The 20,286-nt window shown below is 33.2% G+C and overlaps 1 protein-coding gene across 2 annotated transcripts in view; it reads right to left on the bottom strand.

Moving 5' to 3' along the window:
* LOC130440858 (ras-GEF domain-containing family member 1B-like) overlaps positions 1–20,286 on the bottom strand; it is a 551,095-nt gene that overhangs the window by 288,660 nt on the left and 242,149 nt on the right. The window contains exon 1 of one of the 2 annotated variants that reach the window (XM_056774231.1): positions 1,637–3,057. The exons of the other annotated variant lie outside the window; for it this stretch is intronic. Coding sequence (XP_056630209.1) covers positions 1,637–2,830 — 1,194 coding nt within the window. The 5' untranslated portion in view covers positions 2,831–3,057. Of the gene's footprint in view, positions 1–1,636; positions 3,058–20,286 lie in introns of those variants that run through there. 2 annotated transcript variants of the gene reach the window in all.

Below are 20,286 nucleotides of genomic sequence, written 5' to 3'. Positions count from 1 at the left end.
CGTGAATCACATTCTTTCTTTCATATGGACCTCATTTAACTGGGTGTATAAAATATTTAATGTTATTTAATAATATCCTCAAAAAAGATTTTTTTAAAAGAAAGAATTAATACACCTTCTCAGCGATGTAAATATCTGCGTAAAATTAGGAAACAAGAATTGGCAAAGTATTATTAGATGAGACAAGGCCAATATATTTACTAGAGTCGCCCTCTCAAAATGACTGTTCACTGGACTAAAACATCCTTTCGGCGAAGCTGGACGATTTATTATCCTACACATCGGGATACAATTTTGTTGATAATGGCGATTACGATCAAGACATGAATGTGAAGGTTATTGAAGATTGCTTCGACAAATTATTCAGCAGGTTGTAGGTGAAGGCTTGCATTAAAAACCAAAACTATTGATTTAGCCCAAAATTAAGGACGAGGTAAGAAATAATAGTCTAATTGAAAAAAAAGAGAATCGGTGTTCAGACTAATTTGGTTAAATCTCACAATTTGTTGTTGATTTTCTCATGAATCACGGCTGGAAATCTAAACTGGGAATTGGTGCTATAAAGGATATGAACTGGTTATTGGTTATGTCTCAAGTTTGTCAAATTGAAGTATGTATAAATTCTCCATCAAACATTGTATGTATGTATGTAGATATTGGGATATCCATATACAGCGTTTCAAAGGATTTTTTTTGCGCTATTGGGGAGCCCAGTGTTTACAGTTAATCCCACTTCTTTTAGAAAGTCCAGAATGTGGTATGGCTTTTACTGCCAGATATCTTCTTCATCTATTTCATATGCTCCCAGTGAAGTGCTCTGGATTTCCTTTCTAGAGAATGTGGATAGAGGTTTCGCCCTCTGTGCAACAAAATTTACACGCCGCATTATCTGCTAAGCCCAGCTTGTTAGTATTCATAGATTGTTCTTACTTAAGTTGATACATTCAGTAGATCTTCTTTGGTTATAATTTCCTAGGAAAATCTTTCTCAAATTAAACTTTTTTGATGCATCGATTGAAGAAAACATTTACATTTCATTAGCAACAAACATGTCCGAGATAAATTCATTTCATGCATATCATATTTTTTGAGTTCACTGTTTACACTACCACTAGACCAACCCTCACAATTACATTGTATGACGCGTATTTCGATAACCAAGTTATCAACTCTAGAGACTAAAGGTAACTTGGTTATCGACTCGCACGTCAGACAGTGTAATTTTGAGTGTGTTAGTGTCCAGTGAGTTATTGGTTGAACATAAGCAATTTTATTCCGGCCTTAATAGATATTGTCAATTCAATTTATCATATTATCTTGATAAATGGTTAATAATCATAAAAACTCCTTTTCTGTTGTAGTTAATAGTAATTGACATGATGTTGATTTTTATGAATATAAACAAATAGTATATAGTAGAGTCTCTTGAGCCTTTCTCGATTACTCTTCCTTGGGTGAATGTGACAATATTTTAAATTCGAATTTTTTATGTTAAGAAACATATTGACAAAAATTGAAATAAACTTGCTTCTAATATGAAAACCTAGTTACTAGGAAATACTATAAAAACACCGTAATGGAAAACAAAAGTAGTTAAAAAGTGACAAGATGAAATAATTAAAACAAATGAACAAACCTCGGACCATTTCCTATTCTGGGGCAATCTCAATTCTATACTTTGGATTTCTTGAATTTGTTTTACGGTTTGCTGAAGATCGGCCTGTAATTTCTGTTGAATCTGTTTCTGAATGGACATTTTCTGTTCAATATCCTGACTGGATTCCCCATCAGTTAAATAGCCAGAATTTTTTCTTAACACTTTTTCTTTTTCATATCGTTGTAAAAGCAGTTCTTCCAATTTTTTCGTTGATTGCTGAAATTGACCCTGTTTTATAATCGGTTTTGGCTTTACTTTTGACTCTTCAGTCTTATTAAGATTTGAGCTAAACTTTGCAATGTGCTGGTGGAAATTTTCTGTACGTTCGATGTTCTGAGGTGGCTTTTGGAAATATTGTTGCTCTGTTTGGGGTAGAAATTGTACTAAAGCTTGTGCATTTGCGACGAAGTTTTGTTTATTTTGAGAAAACGATTGTCTAACTTCGGGCGACTTGAAATCAGACAGTGACGATTTTCTATCATGAGAATACTGCTTCAGCTCATTTCTCATTTCCAATAGTTCTAATTGCGAAATATTTCTTTGATGCAACTGATGGGATTCTAACGGTTGTTTTTCTAGTTCGGGCGATAGTTTTTTTGTGATGTCTAATTGTACAAAATCTTTAAACCCTCCTGAGTCTGATGAGTTAGAGTCTACTGAATCTACTTTTGTCATCGACTTGTCATTCAATTCCTTTTTGTTAATATTTATCATACCGCAACATTCCGTCGTAGCGTTTGATAAAATGCTGCAACATACTGTGCTAGGCGACTGTGGTGCTTTATGCGGAATATCTTCAATTTTTTTGAACGAATCTAAATTAGTAGTAAGTTTATCACATTTTTCACTTATATAGGTTGCCGCAAAAGTATCATATTTAACATTAGTTTCAATACCTTTGTGCTTGGGGTCAGTTTTAAAATCATTTTTTTCCGTTGTATATTCCTTAAAATCAGTTTTGATTCCAGATGGTGGAATATTTTGGAAATCTCTAGCTCTAGTCAATTCCTTATGAATCAGTTTCGGTTCTTTTTTCTGTAAATTAGCATTATCGTTTTGACTAATTCTTTGTTGTTGTTGAATTTTAACAGGAGGAACGTATCGCGGTTTAGACGGAATCGACGGTTTCGGTGCAATTTTCGGTCTCTCCCCTCCTCTGTTATTTTCTTGCATGTTTACGTCCGAAAACACTTGTTTTTACGAGAATAACACCGTGTAGTTGCGAAATTTACCCGATTTTAATACGATAACCTTCATTTTAATCACTTTTTTAAAACACCACTCATTTTCAAGATATAAATTCACCGTTTGAAACGAATTTTGTAAGTAAAAAACGTCATTTGACACTATTCTTTGAGTTGAGATTGAGATTCACATATTGCACCAATACCACGCTAACTACCACGTTGTAATGTTGGGGGTTGACTCCCTACCTTGCAAGTTCAATAAAGCGTCGCATGGCGGCGCGAATTGCTGTAAACTCCGGTTCGATAAGCGTATGAAACAAACGAACAGGTTGGCTCAAAGTCGTTGGCTCTCTTTGAATCTCAAAAGCTCGATTAAAAACATTTACAGGACGATGTCTTTAATTTAGATAGCCGATAAGATGGACTAATCACAGGATTTTAATGTCGCTATAATGAGACGAGTAAAAAATGCATTAATTTAGGGTTCAAAGACATCGAATTTCAGGTCTCTTTTGTTGCAACAGTGTAGGGTTATCCAACCCTTCATTGAATCGTATAATCCATATTGAAAGATTGTATTGAGATGAACAGATGTCACTGTAAAAATTTCTTCTTTCACTGTTGTTTTAGTGCATGTATTTGTTGTAATTGTTTTTTTCAACTTTAAATAAATTGTACAATGACACATGATCTGAGATAAATTTAAATTCAAAAATAAAGCTCCGGTGAAGTATCAGGGATCAGTAGTCGTATGCATTCATATGAAGGAAACACGATGGTTGTTAGACAAGATTTTTTAGTTATGAGCTAGATACTTGTTCAAATTGATAACCTTATGACCGATTTTGATATTTATATTTCAAAGAACATATATAGATAAGTATATAGTATAGTAATAATAAATCTACAGTCTGTAATGACCCCTTTGGCTTCTACTATTTCGGCCACAATTTTGGCATGTTCTATTTGTTTTTAAATATATTTCAAAGACATAAAGTGAGAATAGAAAACTGCTCAGTGACTTCCCTGTCCAATTTGTTCCACAACAACAATTCTATCAAATACTTTTTGCACAGTCTCGAGGAATGCTTGGGATCCTTGCTATGTTGAAACATTCCGTTAATATTTTCATAACCTTCATTGTTCAAAATTCCTTCAATTTTTACGAGGTCTCAACTCGCCCTTCCTCCAGAACATCACCGAATCTCTGCCGTGTATTACAGTCCGAGTTACATGAATCAAAGAATATATTGTCACGTAGGCAAAAAACCATTTGAACAACATAGATTTAGAGTGACACACGTATAGAGTTAAATGATTTATTATTTGCAAACTTACAACCAGAATTCATTAACATAGTTTCTTGTTCGTTCATGAATCAAATGTTTTTGTGTGTATTGGTATCGATAATTGAAAGTCCATTCCAATTACCATTTATCAACTTAGCCCCAAATTATGCAGTTTAATTTTTAAAACGTAAAAAAACGGCAATATGCTGAAGAGATAAATGGCTTTGCTCGAAGAATGAATGTGGGTAGTGGTTCTAGAAAAATTGCACAAATATCTTCCTCCGAGCATGTATAATTGAATATGTTAAAAATGCTCGAACCCATGACATCTATTATTCATGTTAATACAAGGGTATTAAGAGTGCCAGGAATCATGGACCGTCCTTTATAAAGTCAGAAACGGACTAGAGTGTTTTATCCAGTATTAATGAAAAATAGATCAAAAACAGGTATAAATTTTTTTTGAGCTACATTTAAATTCGTTTTCTTAGTTTCATTTTCTTCAAACTTATCTTATAGTTTTTTTGTTACGCCGGAAATTTATGTAACCGTTTAGCAACGAACTTTTGCGAAATTACACGTGAAACTAGGAATAAAACCACAATTGAACCTTGGAACACTTAAATTATACAACATCATAATCTGATTCGATATAACCGTCGATTACGGACCCATACGATTTATGAAAGCTTTTATGAGAACAACATCTCGCTAGCATGTAAAAAGTGTATGTCAGATTATTGCCCAAAATCTCACAATTGAAAAAGTAGTTCGCGAAACTACTTTGAAACCCGGTTGAAAATTCTCCTAAAATATTGGATGGATATAATAACTTGATATGAATCGTTTTTTTTTTCATATTTCACGAAGTTTTGTAATTTTACATTCTTGCTGAACTTCGTGGAAAAATGAAGACAGAACGACCTGAACATTGGAAAAATGAGTTATGAATTTTACAATAATACGCCTGCTCATTCCGCATTGTCTCTCATGATGTTTCTAGTCAAGTTCAGCTTCCCACTATTAAACCATCCACCATTTTTTCTCAATACGATTTATATCAGTTTTCTAAGACAAATACTAATTGATTTATCCTTATCTTTTTGAGGAGATGGAGTTATTGACGCATTTTTTCAATTTCAGTTCGTGTGATGGTAAGTACGAAATGTTGACAATATTGAACAATTCTATTGTAAATTCAACTGCTTCTGTAGGTTGATCTTTCACTGAGTCATAGCTATGGCAGATTTTGTACTCTCCGGAAAATTTATCAACTATATCATCTTTGCTTTTTTCATGATCTTCGTTAAGAAGTGCGAATATTGCCCTGTCTTTCATTCCCTCATAATTTCTATTGGCTAAGCAGTTACCAAATACTTTATCAATGTTGCCTGAAATGATATTCTGTGGCAATTAAATTTAACCATAGTATTTAGGGTCAGTTAGCCATTCCCTAATTTTAGTAACTAATCATCAAATTGTCTTTATATCAACGTTCATATTTTCCTCTAGTTTAGTAATCTTGAAAATGGACCTAATAATTCAGTTTAATTCATACGTAACTGTACAGGCAGATAATGGTTAAAATCTCCTCCCAGTACTATTCTAATATAAAATGTTTATGTCTAAGTTGATATCAAAAATCCAAGTGAGACGACATCTTCTAGAAATTATTCCTTGCTAGATCGATTTATTGTTCTCGAAACCCCCTATGTAATAAATTTTATAAAAATCGTTGGAACCGTTTCCGGGATTCATATTATTCAAATTTTGCGATTTCACTATAATTGCTATACTTTAGCAATTCACTAGTACAACTCAATTCATTTAATACTGGCAATGTACAATTCCTCGCAACTTCTTGCGTACTATATAAAATCCTCCGTGGGAACTGGTGATTTTTATGGTAAATTACAAATTCACTTTGGGATATTTAATACATAATTTAATCAAACCTATTCAATAGACGATCTCAATTTAAAAACGCGACATACACAACTTTTCACATAAAATTTAGCCAAAACAATCGAAAACCATTAAGAAAGTTGTTACATAAAATGACTTTAAACATTCCAAGGTTAACGGCCAGACACCAGAATTGTTTTCATTCGAAATTACACAGACAAACGTATCAAAAAAAGTCTCCATTATATGTAAAAATCTTATAACAACTCAACATTTTTATAGAGTGAAGAATCTGAACTATTTACTTCTACACGTTAACAATATCGTCGTTGTGTCTCGCTATTTATAATTTATTTATTTATGAGTATAAATCAAAAAATAAATATTCTAATAAATTGCATAGAAATAAATACTGAAGTTTATTAATAAACACAAGAAATATTAACACATTTGAATAATTCATAGTAATCCATTTGAATATATGCTTATTTTTACTTCGTTAGTGTACTAGATAGTAGGAGAGCTGTTTTGTTTCTATACAATCCAAAAACTTTCTAGAAAACCCAATAATTATTGTATCTTGCTTCAACGAATAATCTTTTATTATTCGTCCAAGGAGTCTTGTGTTAGATACGATAAAATTCGAAAATACCAACAGTAATCCTCCAATATTGTATTTATTTCAAGTAAATTTTTCTTTAATTAACAACTAAGGAACTTACATTTTGAAATTGTATATATAAATTATAATAAAAATGTGACAGCACAAATTCCAAAAGTAATCTCATTATCAGAACTCGTTTAACGAGAAAGACCGCTTTTGAATTTGATTTAAGTCATCTGTTTATTGAATGATTATGTTCTAACATAGGTAGAAAATCATTTGAGCAACATAGATTTAGCAAATAATAAAAAACACCAATTCCCAGCAGACTTTTGAATGAGCTACAGGCAGCAAGTAGCAAGCTCAAAAGAGACCAGTACCGGGTAATATACAACCAAAAATATTAAAAGCAGCTGTCGAATCAAATCCCGACTGCCTTACCAGTGTACATACAATAACGTAGCAGGTTCTACATACTTCCTAGATAGTAGAAGGAGTGAAATTATTACTGCTACGTAAAGGGGACGAACCATTAGAAAACTCATCAACATTCAGGGTCATCTGTCTTATCGATGTGGTAAATTGGGCAAATAAGCTTCAATATACATGGCGCGACTGCTACGCTTACTAAAGCAGTATAGTACTCTGGCATTTGGCTAGGCACGAAACTCTGCTTTAAAAATCACTTAGAGAAGACAATAGAAAAAACAGAAAAAACTCTTTCAGCTCTGGCGAGTATAATGTCAAGCATTGACGGCCATAGTACATCTAAAAGAAAAATTCTGAGTATGGTCCATTATCAGATTTTAAATGGTGCATCATTATGGCATACCGTCTCCGAAAGAAAATCTATCGCAAAGCTGACCCGATTACAAAGGAATTTGGCTATCCTCATATGTAGTGCCTACCGGACTGTATCTGCCGAAGGAGGAGGGGTAATCACAGGGATGGCTCCTTTGGAGTTGCAAGTAATAGAAAGGAAAGACGTAGTGTGTGTGAACCGAAAGCATGGTGAAACTGATGACTTCTTAACATAAACATTCACAGGCTATAGATGCTTTCGCAAATACCTATATACCAGGCCAAGATCAGACATTCCTAAATGCACATATTGCGGTGGGAAATACGATGCTAGGCATACGCACTTCCACTGCTCCATATGGAAAAAAAAATAAGAAACTTGTATATTCAGAAACGTCGAAGTTTCAATATTGGCAACATGCGTGTTAGAATCATAGGAGTCTTGAACTTATGAAGCGATACGGGCTATAATAGAGATCAAAGAGAAAGAGAGTACGACCTATATATAATGAAAGACAGCTTTTGCAACACGAAAGCAATGCGAAAGCGAGTACCATTGCAAAGTGCGAGAGCTCAGAGGGGTTTTAGTCGGTAAGATAATACCCGATAATGAAGTCGAATACCCATGGGGATATCCCCTCTTACAGAAAACAACATAAATTTAGCCTGTTCAACATATAGAAACTTATCTATTAGATGCCCAATTCCTTCTATAAGATATGAAGCTTTTTACGAACAACCAACAAGACTACGGATGTACTACTCCGCTAAATCGAAAATTAATACCAAGATAGAAGTTACTCTGAATAAGAAAATCTTCCTCATGGGTATAGAAACCTCGATATCTTTTCCTAGATCATATCTTTCTATAACCCCCCCCCCCTCAAGTTCAAAATGACAATAATCAGCTGTATCTTTAATTACAGGCCGAAACAAGTAGCATTACCTAAATTCGAAAATTGAAGTCATTTTTGCGATAAAAAAGCTTAGAAAATGAAATGAGAATTAGAAAGATTAAATTGAGAACCTTATTCTCTTCATCTATCTTTGTAGTATAAAATTACAGAAAAAATGAGGTATAAATTGCTTTTATACGAAATTGAGCAAAAACACAAACATAAACCTCAAAATTTGAAAAATAACGCTTCTCTCAATATACAAGCTCAGTACAAATAGTTAAGAGACTTAACATATACTGTTAAAACCCCATGATCTTAATTTTTATCTCTGAATCACAATTTAGTTTATGCTTCAATATTAAAATACTTTGAAACCTAGAATCTACTAAGTGTTTCCTTCGAGTGAACAGGGTATTTGCAGAGTACAGTATATTCACTTGATTACAAATTTATCATATAGAGCTTCTTCCAAAACAAAATAGTTTGTATCATATTTTTGCTTCAAAAGAACACAGAATTATTAGAAAACTACGAATATTATCTAAAAATACAACAGAATGGTAACAAATTTTCTTTTAGGTTTTAAACAAAGAACTCATATTTTCTATTACAGTTAAAAATTACTCGTATATATAATAATACTATAGCACTCAGATTTTATGCTTTTTCATTTTGATATTTTAGTTGACTTATCAACTTCCTCAAACATTCAGACACTTACATCATTGTTAGCTTTGACGTTGTTTTATTATTCATAAACCTTCCAACCAACCAAGTTACTAGAGTCAGTTTAACTAATGTTGGAATGTTACAAAAATATTGTGACTTAGCCTGCTTTTATCAACATTTTAGATTTTAATTATGATTTTTTAAATTTCAATATCATGAAAATATTTGTAATACACCAACTTAATACAATTTCACCAATTTTGGTTGACTATAATTTAGACACTCCTCTTGTGAAATGGTGTGTTGATGACCTAATCTTATCTGTAGGTACCTTATGAAGATGTTTTGTATTTTGTATTTTTAGCTCTGATAGAAACAATTTACCTCTGAAGTTAAATCGATACATATGTGTGTCACATTCTTCGAATTTAGTGCATGGCATGTAATTAAAACTATGACTTCGTTCAGTCTTAATAAAATGGAAGTTGTTTTAAAAGAAAATTCATATCCTCACAAATTTATTAAAAACACACATTAATAGATTCCGTAATTTTATAATAAGAATGAAATGTGGATTGTATTTCTTTGTCTCAATTGCGACAAAGAGAAATTTAAGACTTATTACCAATGGTTTGCAAAAGCAATTAACTAAAGTAATTGAATAACCACTCTGATGTTTTTAATCTGAAGTAGATATTTTTACCATTATTATTATGATTGGGCAGTTGATAAAACAAATTTTGTGTTTGATAATTGTTCGGCTGTTTTCCTCGATTCTCTTTTAATATCCTTTCTGTTGACTGATTTTTTGAGTTACGTATCTTTCAGTTACAGGTGAAAACATAATCGAAATTCTTCCTGCACATTATTCAAACTATTCCTGGTACTATTGAGAGACCTTTTCTCCTTTCGGGATAACAATGGAAGTGGTTATATCCAATTTAATCGATTCCAAAGCTTGTAACTAGCGTCTCTTTACTGTAACTTCTTCAAAAGGTGTTAGTAGAATGGATCTTTATAACTATCTTTTATATTTGGATAGGTACTTGTGAGTACTCCATAAAGCCATCTACCCCCACTGCGTTGAAGGTTCAAATCCGTATATGTAGGAAGAAGACAGTTTTTCAAAAACTAAGGTAAGTTTTCAAATTTCCGCACATGTAACTACTGTGTAAGGAGTATACTGCATTTTTCTTTTTTTGCATCACAGAAACTGCACTTGTGCCTCTTAAGCTGTCGATGGAATACCTGACTTTCAGTAGGCCCATCAAAAGGCAAACATTGATCATTGTACAGAAATACTTTTTCTTTATTTAACGTTTTACTTCTTAGATCTCTATATATGTTTTTCTTGACAAATCGTCTTGATTTCAGATCTAAAGGCGTTAAACTAAAAAGTAGATAATGCAGCCTGCAGATTATGTTGCGCAGAGGACGAAACCTCTATCCACAGAGATACTACGGAGCTCTAGGGCACTACACCGGGGATCTTAATCAACAGATTACGATCAAGATCGATTTGGGGGATACAACTTCATTGAATTGTTTCAAAAAATATATGGACGTGAGAAATCAGAGAAAAGCAGAAAGGTACGTTTAGTGCAACTTCTGAACCCAGATATGACACTGAAACGGGTACTCGAGTTTGCTATCTAAAGGACGTGATTGATCTGTACCTCATACTACTTTATGAAGAGCATACTTTTCATATACTATATCATTGAATTTTTCGTCATAACAATTTATGTTTTTGAGATATTTATAACAAATTCTGGGTTGATTTCTAATTATTTTCCTCCACCCAAATAATAGTAAATATTATTTAACTATGAATACTTCAAACATATACTAAAATTGATTCATATTCATAAATTCATATAAAAGCCTGTATTTTGAATCTCTTTCAACCGGGAAATATTTTTATTGAATACAATTTTGGTTATTTTTTAAATTTACTTATTTATGTTTTTTCTACTTTCAGAAAATAACAAAAAATATAGCTTCAGTTCAATATTTATTTTAATGCAGATTAATTTTTCTTCTATATATATCTGAATCATAACTAAGCCCTCAGTTCGTTCCTGTGGCTAACCCGCTAAGGACATAAATATCAGTGGTATAGGATAGAGCACGAAGAGAAAACTAGCACTAGAGTACTTTATAGGACGTGACTTCACATAATAAGTCGTTACGAGAGCGGTATTGCTTACATCTAAGCAGCATTTTTGTTAAAAACTTCATAGGCGGCAATAAAAATAGTTGCATTACAATGCATTGTTAGATCAGTATCTGATAATAAATGAATCTAGTAGAATAGATACGAGTATTCGGGGACAATTTAACAAATGAGTGACTTTTCAAAGCTTAAAAACACTTTATCTACGGTTATTATATTGTTAGCTACCGTCATATTTCTAATACATTTCGTTGTTGGGTAATATACAAGGTGTTCCAGAACTTGATGTAAAAAATTCAGGAGTGAGTAGATAATCTGAAAATAGGGCTCTGACATAAAAAAAAACGACGGGTTGCACTCCGGGAGTGCCGGCAGAAGTGAAAACTTGAATATTAACGTTGTGCATTTTTGATATTTTGGAATGGTTAGGGAATAATTTTGCACGAATTTCGACTTTTTCGCCATCATTATTACCAGAACCATCATCGCCAATCTCTAAAACTGATACGATAGGTTTATGATAGCTGAAGTAAGAAAGGAACAGTTTTGATTCGAACCTATTTAAATGTCTAATAAAGACCGCAACAATGGTAGTTTTATATTTCGTTGTGCTAAGATTGCGATCATTTGACATACTCATTATCTAAAAATTCAACTAATAGTTGATTTTTAAAAATCATTGGTTATTAATCAAAGCTTTTTCCAATTTTTTGCGCCGCCTAAACGAAAGAGCCGGCGCAGGCTTAAATTTTCGTCGCGCCGTATAAAGAAAGGGGGATACTTCCTCTCCTACGCCGCGCCGGTTGTCTTTTCACCATCCGTGAAGAATTTTCGATTAGGTCACGTGTCCTGACGCGAATTTAACATTTTTTAGCCATTACAAAAAAAGTGTTCAACGCCGCTAAAGAAGTTTTCACTTCAAAAATATTTTCATACAAACTCTCGTTATAGTCATATAGAGGAAAAAAATGAAAAGTAGAAAAATTTAGTTGGTTACCCTACAACTTATCAATTATGAAAACAACAAAAAAATATAATGAATATTCGAAGTGAGCACCTTGCACTTCTACACACTTCCGGAGTGTACGGAGGATATTGGAACTTGGAACGAAATGATCAGTAGAAGATACTTTCATTGTGAAGTTATAAGCCAGAATCTTGGAACGCTCTTCAAGTTCAAAGGAATATCCTCCGTAGACTCCGGAAGTGTGCAGAAGTGCAAAGTTCCGACTTCGCACATTTATTATGCTTATATATAGCTAAACAACTGAATTTTTTTACATTTCAATTTTTCTTATATGAATAACACAATGTTCGACAGTATACAGTTCAATTAAAAATGTTTGATTGTGTCTTAATACCTCTTGTACGTATTGTCAATAAATAATTACAATTTATGATAGATTTCTTCAGAATGTCTTTTTATGGCGAACAGTTTCCTTGGCATATACAACGAACTAAAATCTAAAAATGTACATCTCCTAAACCATAAATTTTATCGAGTTAAACAGATAGTACCTTATCGTTATAAAATCAATTGAAAAATTCATTTTTGTTATCTTTCTATTGTACAGGTTGTAAAAGTTACGGTTTGTTAACCATTGGGCATGAGCCGCCCCTAACCTTCAGATAGTAGAGTAGAATTATTCATTTCGTCAGACATATCACATGGACATACGTGAAAATTCATGATGTTCCAATCTATAATTCAGATAATATACGTTCTGATTTCGCAATCTTAAAGACCTATAACTCAGAAACGAAAGGTCATACAAGAATTTTTTTTATGCCATAGCAAGATTTTCACGTCATCTACTCTCTCCCGAATTTTTTGCGTCAAGGCCCGCAACACCCTTTACATTTTTCGTGGGTTCAAAACTATAAAAAAAAAATGATTAAAGACGAGACTCCTATCTGCTAATCATCCATTAAAAATTCATAATGTTCGATTATCTAATCTAGAGAGTATACTTAAATATAAGTTCTGATTTCGCAACTTTAAACATCTATAACTTAAAAACGGGGGATTGTATGAGAAAAATTTTTTTATGTCACGGCATTATTTTCACTGTTATACTCACTCCCGAATTTTTTGGATTAAGTACCGTAACACCCAGTATAGAGAAGAAAGAATTTAGAGTATATTTTATTACGAATATACTTATGACCATCCGAGACTACTCCAGGAATGATTGATTGGCTACATTTCCAACAGTTATTTACACGATGGGACCGCAATTACTTCATGCTGATCGAAAACCGGTTGTTATTTAAAATTCCAATGAATGTTTATATATATTCATATGAAATTGGGATAAATTTTTCTGTAGATATGTCACAGTAGATAAACTAGTGTACACAATTGAAACTTTTGGTGGTTAGTTTGTTTGAGATATACAAGATATTCAATTAAATCTTGAAGTAAAGTTCACACATTATTAAATAAATAACGTAAATAAATACATTTAAAAATGATACGGCAAGTCCAATGCTTAAGTTCTTTTCAATCTAGCGAGTCTGGGAGATTATTTTGGTCACTTGGCTAGTAATTCGGTGAATAGGTAGAAAGATGTTTTGACTTTGATTCTTGTATGGTGCTATATAACACTCTACCTCCACCTGGAGATATGTGTCTTGAGCACCAGACTGTATTTTTGGTGTTATAGTCACCTCCTACTAGAAACCTGCTTCCTAGTGTAGTAGAGTATTCTATGAGCTCCTCTTTTCTTGCGAGATTTCGTGGGCAATATGCTGAATCCAATGATGTTACCATTTGTTACTTGTACGTACGTTGAGTATGGTTGTGAGTATTTATAAGATTGTGTGTTGATGTGATTATGTTGATTTGATGTGACCCAGTATAAAAGGGTTTAGTTTGCTGTTGGTTTTTCTTCTGTAATAGCTCTTGTTGTTATGGTAGGTTTTTGAGCGGAGGTCCTTTTGTTTAATCAGTTTTAGTATATTGTGCTGATTTTCGCAATTGCTGGATGTGTTCCGCTCCATAGTATATATTTTGGGTCTTCACCATCAACTTTTTTTATTGCACGTTTTCCTGTAGACATATAGCATTATATTGGGCGAGTACAATTACTTTTTGTATGTTCATAACAACAACATCTTATACATTGAAAGATGTTTGCTTTCTTTTCGGGCTCTTGAAATTTTACTACGGCAGCGTGCAATAATAATTGTACTGTAACGTTGTCTTTTTTTTTGGAGGTCAATGAAGAAAAGGTTTTTAGGTACTCCTTGAATATTTTCAATGTATCTGCTGCTTATGTTTCTAACTGTGTGATCTAGACTTTGTTGTGCTGTTATTATTTCTTGATATTCCGTATAGTGGTGCAAGTTTCGAAAAACTACTCTATACTTTTGTTTGTAGTTTATGGCTTTACATTTTGCCTTTTAGTAATTCATAGTAAGAGTCTTTGTTAGCAACTACAGTGTATGAGATAAAGGATGGGATTTCTTATTTTTTTGTTCTTTTAGTTTGTCTTCATTTGCATTGATGATTTCAGCAAAGGGTTGGAAGCGTTCTTTGGGAACGTATGACTCCAGATTCTTCACTGTTAACTAACTGTTCGTCATTAACGTGTTAGTCTTCTTTATATATCACGTACTTTTGAAATATCCTGAATGCTTGTATTTGGTCCCATCTTTCCTGTTCTGTATGAGAATATATTTGGGGTAGAGGATTTTGGTATACCTAAATTGGTTGGGAAGTTTCTATTGGTATGAAGTTTTATATTCGGTATATCTGTGGATAGGTAATGCGGAGTTGAGAGAAGAGTTGTTAAGATGCTGTAGTGGGGCATATTATTGAAAAGTTACCTGTTCCGGTTGTGATACGTATCCCAAGTTCATTACAGTTGTGCTGGCTCCATCACTAGTGCCTTGTGTCACTACTTATTTCTTAGCACAGCACACTATTACAGACAGATGTACTTTACGAAAGTTGACCACTGGTGTATTAATGTATCCCATTTGTTATCATGGAAATAAGCAAAATAAAAGTCTTTGTTTGGTACCTTAATAGTGGAAGATCGTACTTATCCACAAGTTCATCGACTATATAAAATCTAATGGTAGTATCACTTTTAAGAATTAGAAAAAAAAACAATTCTTGAATTTTGGACTAATACCACTAACACAATAATGTTCCACTGGGTTAACGGATTATTCCGTCAAAATCAAATGAGTATATTCTAGCTCTATATCGTCTTCACTATCACTCAAATAATTCTCATTGATATTATCTACATCCCCAGTTTCATTATCATTTGACTTTCAGTTTTCAATATCCAAATTACACACTTCGATTTCTCGGTAAAATCGCATGTTTACTGGAGGAATACAAGGTCTGGCTATTAAATAATGAGATTTCCCGGCTAGAGGGTGGGATAAAATGAGTAGTGCGTTGGGTATCTAGATATCTTTTCTATTTACGTCCCAAAATACGTTTCCGTAACTATCATAGTATTTGTACAGTAGCGGTTTGAAACAAACGTGTATTTTTCTCGTGTAAAAAACCATGTGTGACAAAAAACAGGGGCTACGTATTAATCTCAAATTTCTCGTTAAATTGAAAAAAACTCCAACTAAGTACTATAAAGTGTTGCAAGCTGCCTATGGGGACGATTCTCTATCTTATGCGAGTGTTTTGGAGTAGTGTAAACGCTTTAATGAGGCCGAGAGAGCACAGAAGATGACCAGGTTAGAAAGGTTAGAAAAAGATCTGCTTTGAAAGGAACCCGATTTGTGTCAATGGAAGCGGTAAAGTAAAAAAGGACAGAGCTTTTGAAGGCCCTCACCAAAGAAGACTTCCAGCACTGCTTCGATCAATGGAAAAAACGTATAAAAAGGTGTGTGGCGAGGGGAGGGTAGTATAATGAAGGTGAGCATTCGAATGTAGAATAATTTTTATATTAAAATCCATTTTCGTAACCAGTCTCGTTATTTAATAACCAGACCTCGTATATATCTTAAGAGCTGAGCGATATCAGACATTTTTTTTTTGGTTCGCAGGACTGCGATTTTCGTACTTTCGTTTCAGATATTTCAAGTCATTCAAAGAAATGAGTCAAATACTAATTGTTTCTATCTGTTCTATTGAATAATCTGAAGAAACACTAACAACTACTTTCACTGCTGGAACTATTTGAATAATAATATTTTTGTTTTTGCAATTCACGTTTATCTGGCTCAGTCATGTTGAAATTGGAATAGAGGTGGATTATAGTCATCTTGCATATTAATACACTCGAGAAATTTTTCAGGAATCAATAAATATTGGTATTATATCCCTACTTATTATCCGATAGCGATTAAATGTTTTAGCGAGCACAGAGCGTTTCGATAACTGATAAAACTGGTTTAACTCGAATTCTTCCAACTTTTGTCATATCCCCATATTTCGCCAATGTCTTCAATTGCACGAAATAAAAATCCTGTCAAAAAATTATTCGAGGAGCGTGCTAAAAAACGATTTCCTTACTGATTATCGAGAAAAGGGATAAAAGTTTGTTGACCCTATTTAATTCAAAACTGAAGAAAAAACGACCTTATTTGCAGATAAAAAGAGTTTTGTTTCATCATGATAATGCCTCTTGGTGTTAGACAGCTTTTATTACAGAAAAAATTGCGGAGTTTGATGGTGAGTAAATGCAAGATTAAGATCAAAATCAGGTTAGTCTTGGTCTTGGTTTTGCATATTTGGTCATGGTCTTGCAGAGTTTATTTTTAGTCTTGCTCGAAGATTTTTGCAAGTTTTGCATTTTTTTGGTAGCTTTTTATTGGGGATAATTTATCAAAGAAAATTTCAGTAATAAGCTTTTTAGAATTTATCCAATTAAGTGGCACTTGATACAAAATAATCGAATTCTTTAACAAATTTTGCGCATTTTCACAGTTTCAGTTTATCTCTTCAAATAAGAGATGTTGTTTCAAAGATCTTTTGTCCAAAAATAATTAATATGATATGAGTATTTACGGCAGTACGACAAATTGAAGCCATTCGTTGGTACCAAACGAATAAGGGCTTCAACTGCTTTAACCCCTGGTGGTGTTTTAACGAATGTTTTTCGGTTGACCTCTTAGTTTTTATTTAGTTAATTACTCAAATATAACTTTCATATCAATTTTATATCGTACTATGAACATGGCCTTCTTGTTATATTTCATATTTAAAATTTTACTTGCTGTTGTTTGACAAATATGTAGGTTATTAGTTATATTTTATGCTTTTTTAAATAATGAGACAAATTTAACACAATTTACTTTATACTATACAACTACTAGACGTAGGAAAATTCTTGCCGTTTACGGAAGATATCTCAGGACACAATTAACATATTGTCATGCGGTGTTCGCTATTTTAATTTCAAAAAATCTACTCAAACTTTTTAGCTTCTATTCAAATTTGTCAAGAGAAATCACAATATCTGAAAAATATGGAGCAACTCCCTTAAGCATTCACGTTGCTAATTGAATTGCTCAGAACTTGTATATTTTGTATTGCTGCATAAAATCTCTTTCAAATAACATCAGGTTTATGAAACTCGGCTAGGTAGAACCGGACTTTGAGACATTTTTTAATAACAAGATTCTCACTTTCTCCTACCTCTTATTTGAAGAGATAAACTAAAACTTGTAAATGGAAAATGCACAGAATTTGTTAAATTATCGATAATCTAATTATATAAAGTGCAATTTAATTGAGTAAATTTTGAAAAAAATTGATTTTTTAATATCTCTAGTGGTGAAACTACAATTCTGAAAATAATGACCACGTGTTCTAGCGACTCGTTACAATTTTTCTTTCCTGAAGCTGTAACATAATCCGTTCCTGAGATATGGCCGACGAGCGCTCTCAGTTGCCCATCCAATACAAACAGAATTTTAGAACTAAAATATTACCCTATACGTACAATTCAATTGTACATTCAGTATCACAATTATCATTCTGCTTCTTTAATGACGCCTGTCGAAGCATCTAGCCCCAGTACCTTGATGAATCAGTACCTTGTTTTGATTGTTGTTCAGTACAAAATATATTGAAATACATAAAATAACGACCCGAGAATATTTGAATCAACAGCAAAAGCTGACAGCATTTTTTATAGTCAGGCATGAAATAGTTCAAAGTATATATGTATTGTTTATTGTGAAATATTTATATCGTAATCAACAAAAAATTTATTAAATTAAGTGAAATAGAAAGTCTAAGTGAAATTACATTTGATATATATTAAGTTTTCGATGTAAAAAGATTAATATCGAGCATCAAAAGTTTAGAGTTAATACTAACTGACCCGACAAAAGTTGTTCTGCCATATAAATTTATACAAATACAATACAAATACAAATAACTAACTTACTATCAGTATGTAGGAATGTACTTGTAATCGGAAACGTTGTAGACAATGAAAGTTAAAAAAATAAAGATTAATCTCTCAGCACAATAGATGATGATGGCATGCCTGGCAAATCTAATGAATTTTAAAGCTCAATTGAATAATTCACAATTCGTTGGTATCGCAAACTGCATCGATAGATTTGTATGAGACCAATACCCCAGGCAACAACTTTAAATTTAATCCATTGACGTTCACTTTTTTTACTGTCAAAATCACTCTTTCTACCAGCCACTTATTATTTTCATACATCGGGAAATATGTTATCGATGAGAGTTGTTTAAAGAAATTTTCGGCGAATGGATCCTAAAGTATTTGAACGCCCATGTTCATCAACAGTTGTACTTTTTAACGTTATACCACAGTCGCGATGATTTTAAGCAAGCGTTGATTTTGACAACGTATGTTGACGTGGAATAACGGGAAGTGTTCACCCGAAAGGAGTGCCGCCAAATAGTTTATCGTTGTTTTTTCATCCTTTAATGTCCTATAATGTATTAATCCCAGATAATAATTTCACATTTTTTCAGCACTGTGGCCATAGACGATTGTTTTTTATGTTGCACACTGCATCTGGATGTTTTTGAATGTCCAATGGCAGCTTAAATGCTGAATGAGGTCTTCTGCCTTCATCTAATAAAGTTGCTGCAATGCCAGAAGATGCAACGGCCAATGCGATGCCATTTTTTGATCGTATCGCAAGAAGTAGCGAACTAAGAAACGTTTTGCCAGTTCCACCTGATGCACCCAAAAAAAAACTCCTTGTCCTGCCGAAACTGCTAGCATAATGAGATTGTAAATCATTTTTTGTTCATCATTTAGTAGTGGAAAATTGCGACTAACAATGCTTGCCACTTCTACAGTATCGTACTGTAGTTCACGATTCGGTGAACTCATACCGAAATGACTGATCGGTAAATTCGCAATAGCACTGCATTGATCCTCGATAGCAATCATTGCTTCATTTTAAATTGTATCACATATCGTTAGATCGTTTTATTTTGTACGATGTCGATACAATATATCATCAGTCATTGAATTGTGATTATCCAACAACATTTGTGCTCGGGCCGGGAAACATGTAGTCAGCATAGCAAATGGTAGACGAATTTGTGTTCCCGTGCAGTTTAATGCTGCTCTCCTAGTAAGCCTAGTGCAAAGCATTCGTTGGATACTGTTGTCCATCTAACTTGCGTGTATCTTGAAATGACAATGGTGCGGTGACATCAACCAACAACAGTCGCAGATAAAAGCACTCAGTCTGCCTTGGATTGACTGTATATACACGACCCAAACTATTTGATTTGAATAAACCGGGGCACGCGTCAACTGGTGTCCTTTGAAAAAAATCGCGATGGAAAAATAGGGGTTGATCGTAGAGAGGTGAAAAATTCAGAGTAATATAAAATTTTTCATTCAAGTCATGACAAAGAAATTAAAGTTTATGATTAACAAATAAAAAATAGGGGTTGATCGTAGGAGGTTGAAAATTTAGGGTTGTATGTATTTTTTAATGCTGTATGATAAAAAAAATTAAGGGTGGACTTCCCTTAACATTTAGGGGAATTATAAATAAATGTTTGATTCTCAGACCTCCTCGATATGCACACAAAATTTCATGGGAATCGGTCAAGCCGTTTCGGAGGAATTCAATTACAAACAACGCGACACGAGATTGAAGATGCAG

The sequence above is a fragment of the Diorhabda sublineata genome, chromosome 2 (genome assembly GCF_026230105.1).
Source record: "Diorhabda sublineata isolate icDioSubl1.1 chromosome 2, icDioSubl1.1, whole genome shotgun sequence".
Classification (NCBI taxonomy): Eukaryota; Metazoa; Arthropoda; class Insecta; order Coleoptera; family Chrysomelidae; genus Diorhabda; species Diorhabda sublineata.
This window is presented reverse-complemented; position numbering and strand designations above follow the sequence as displayed.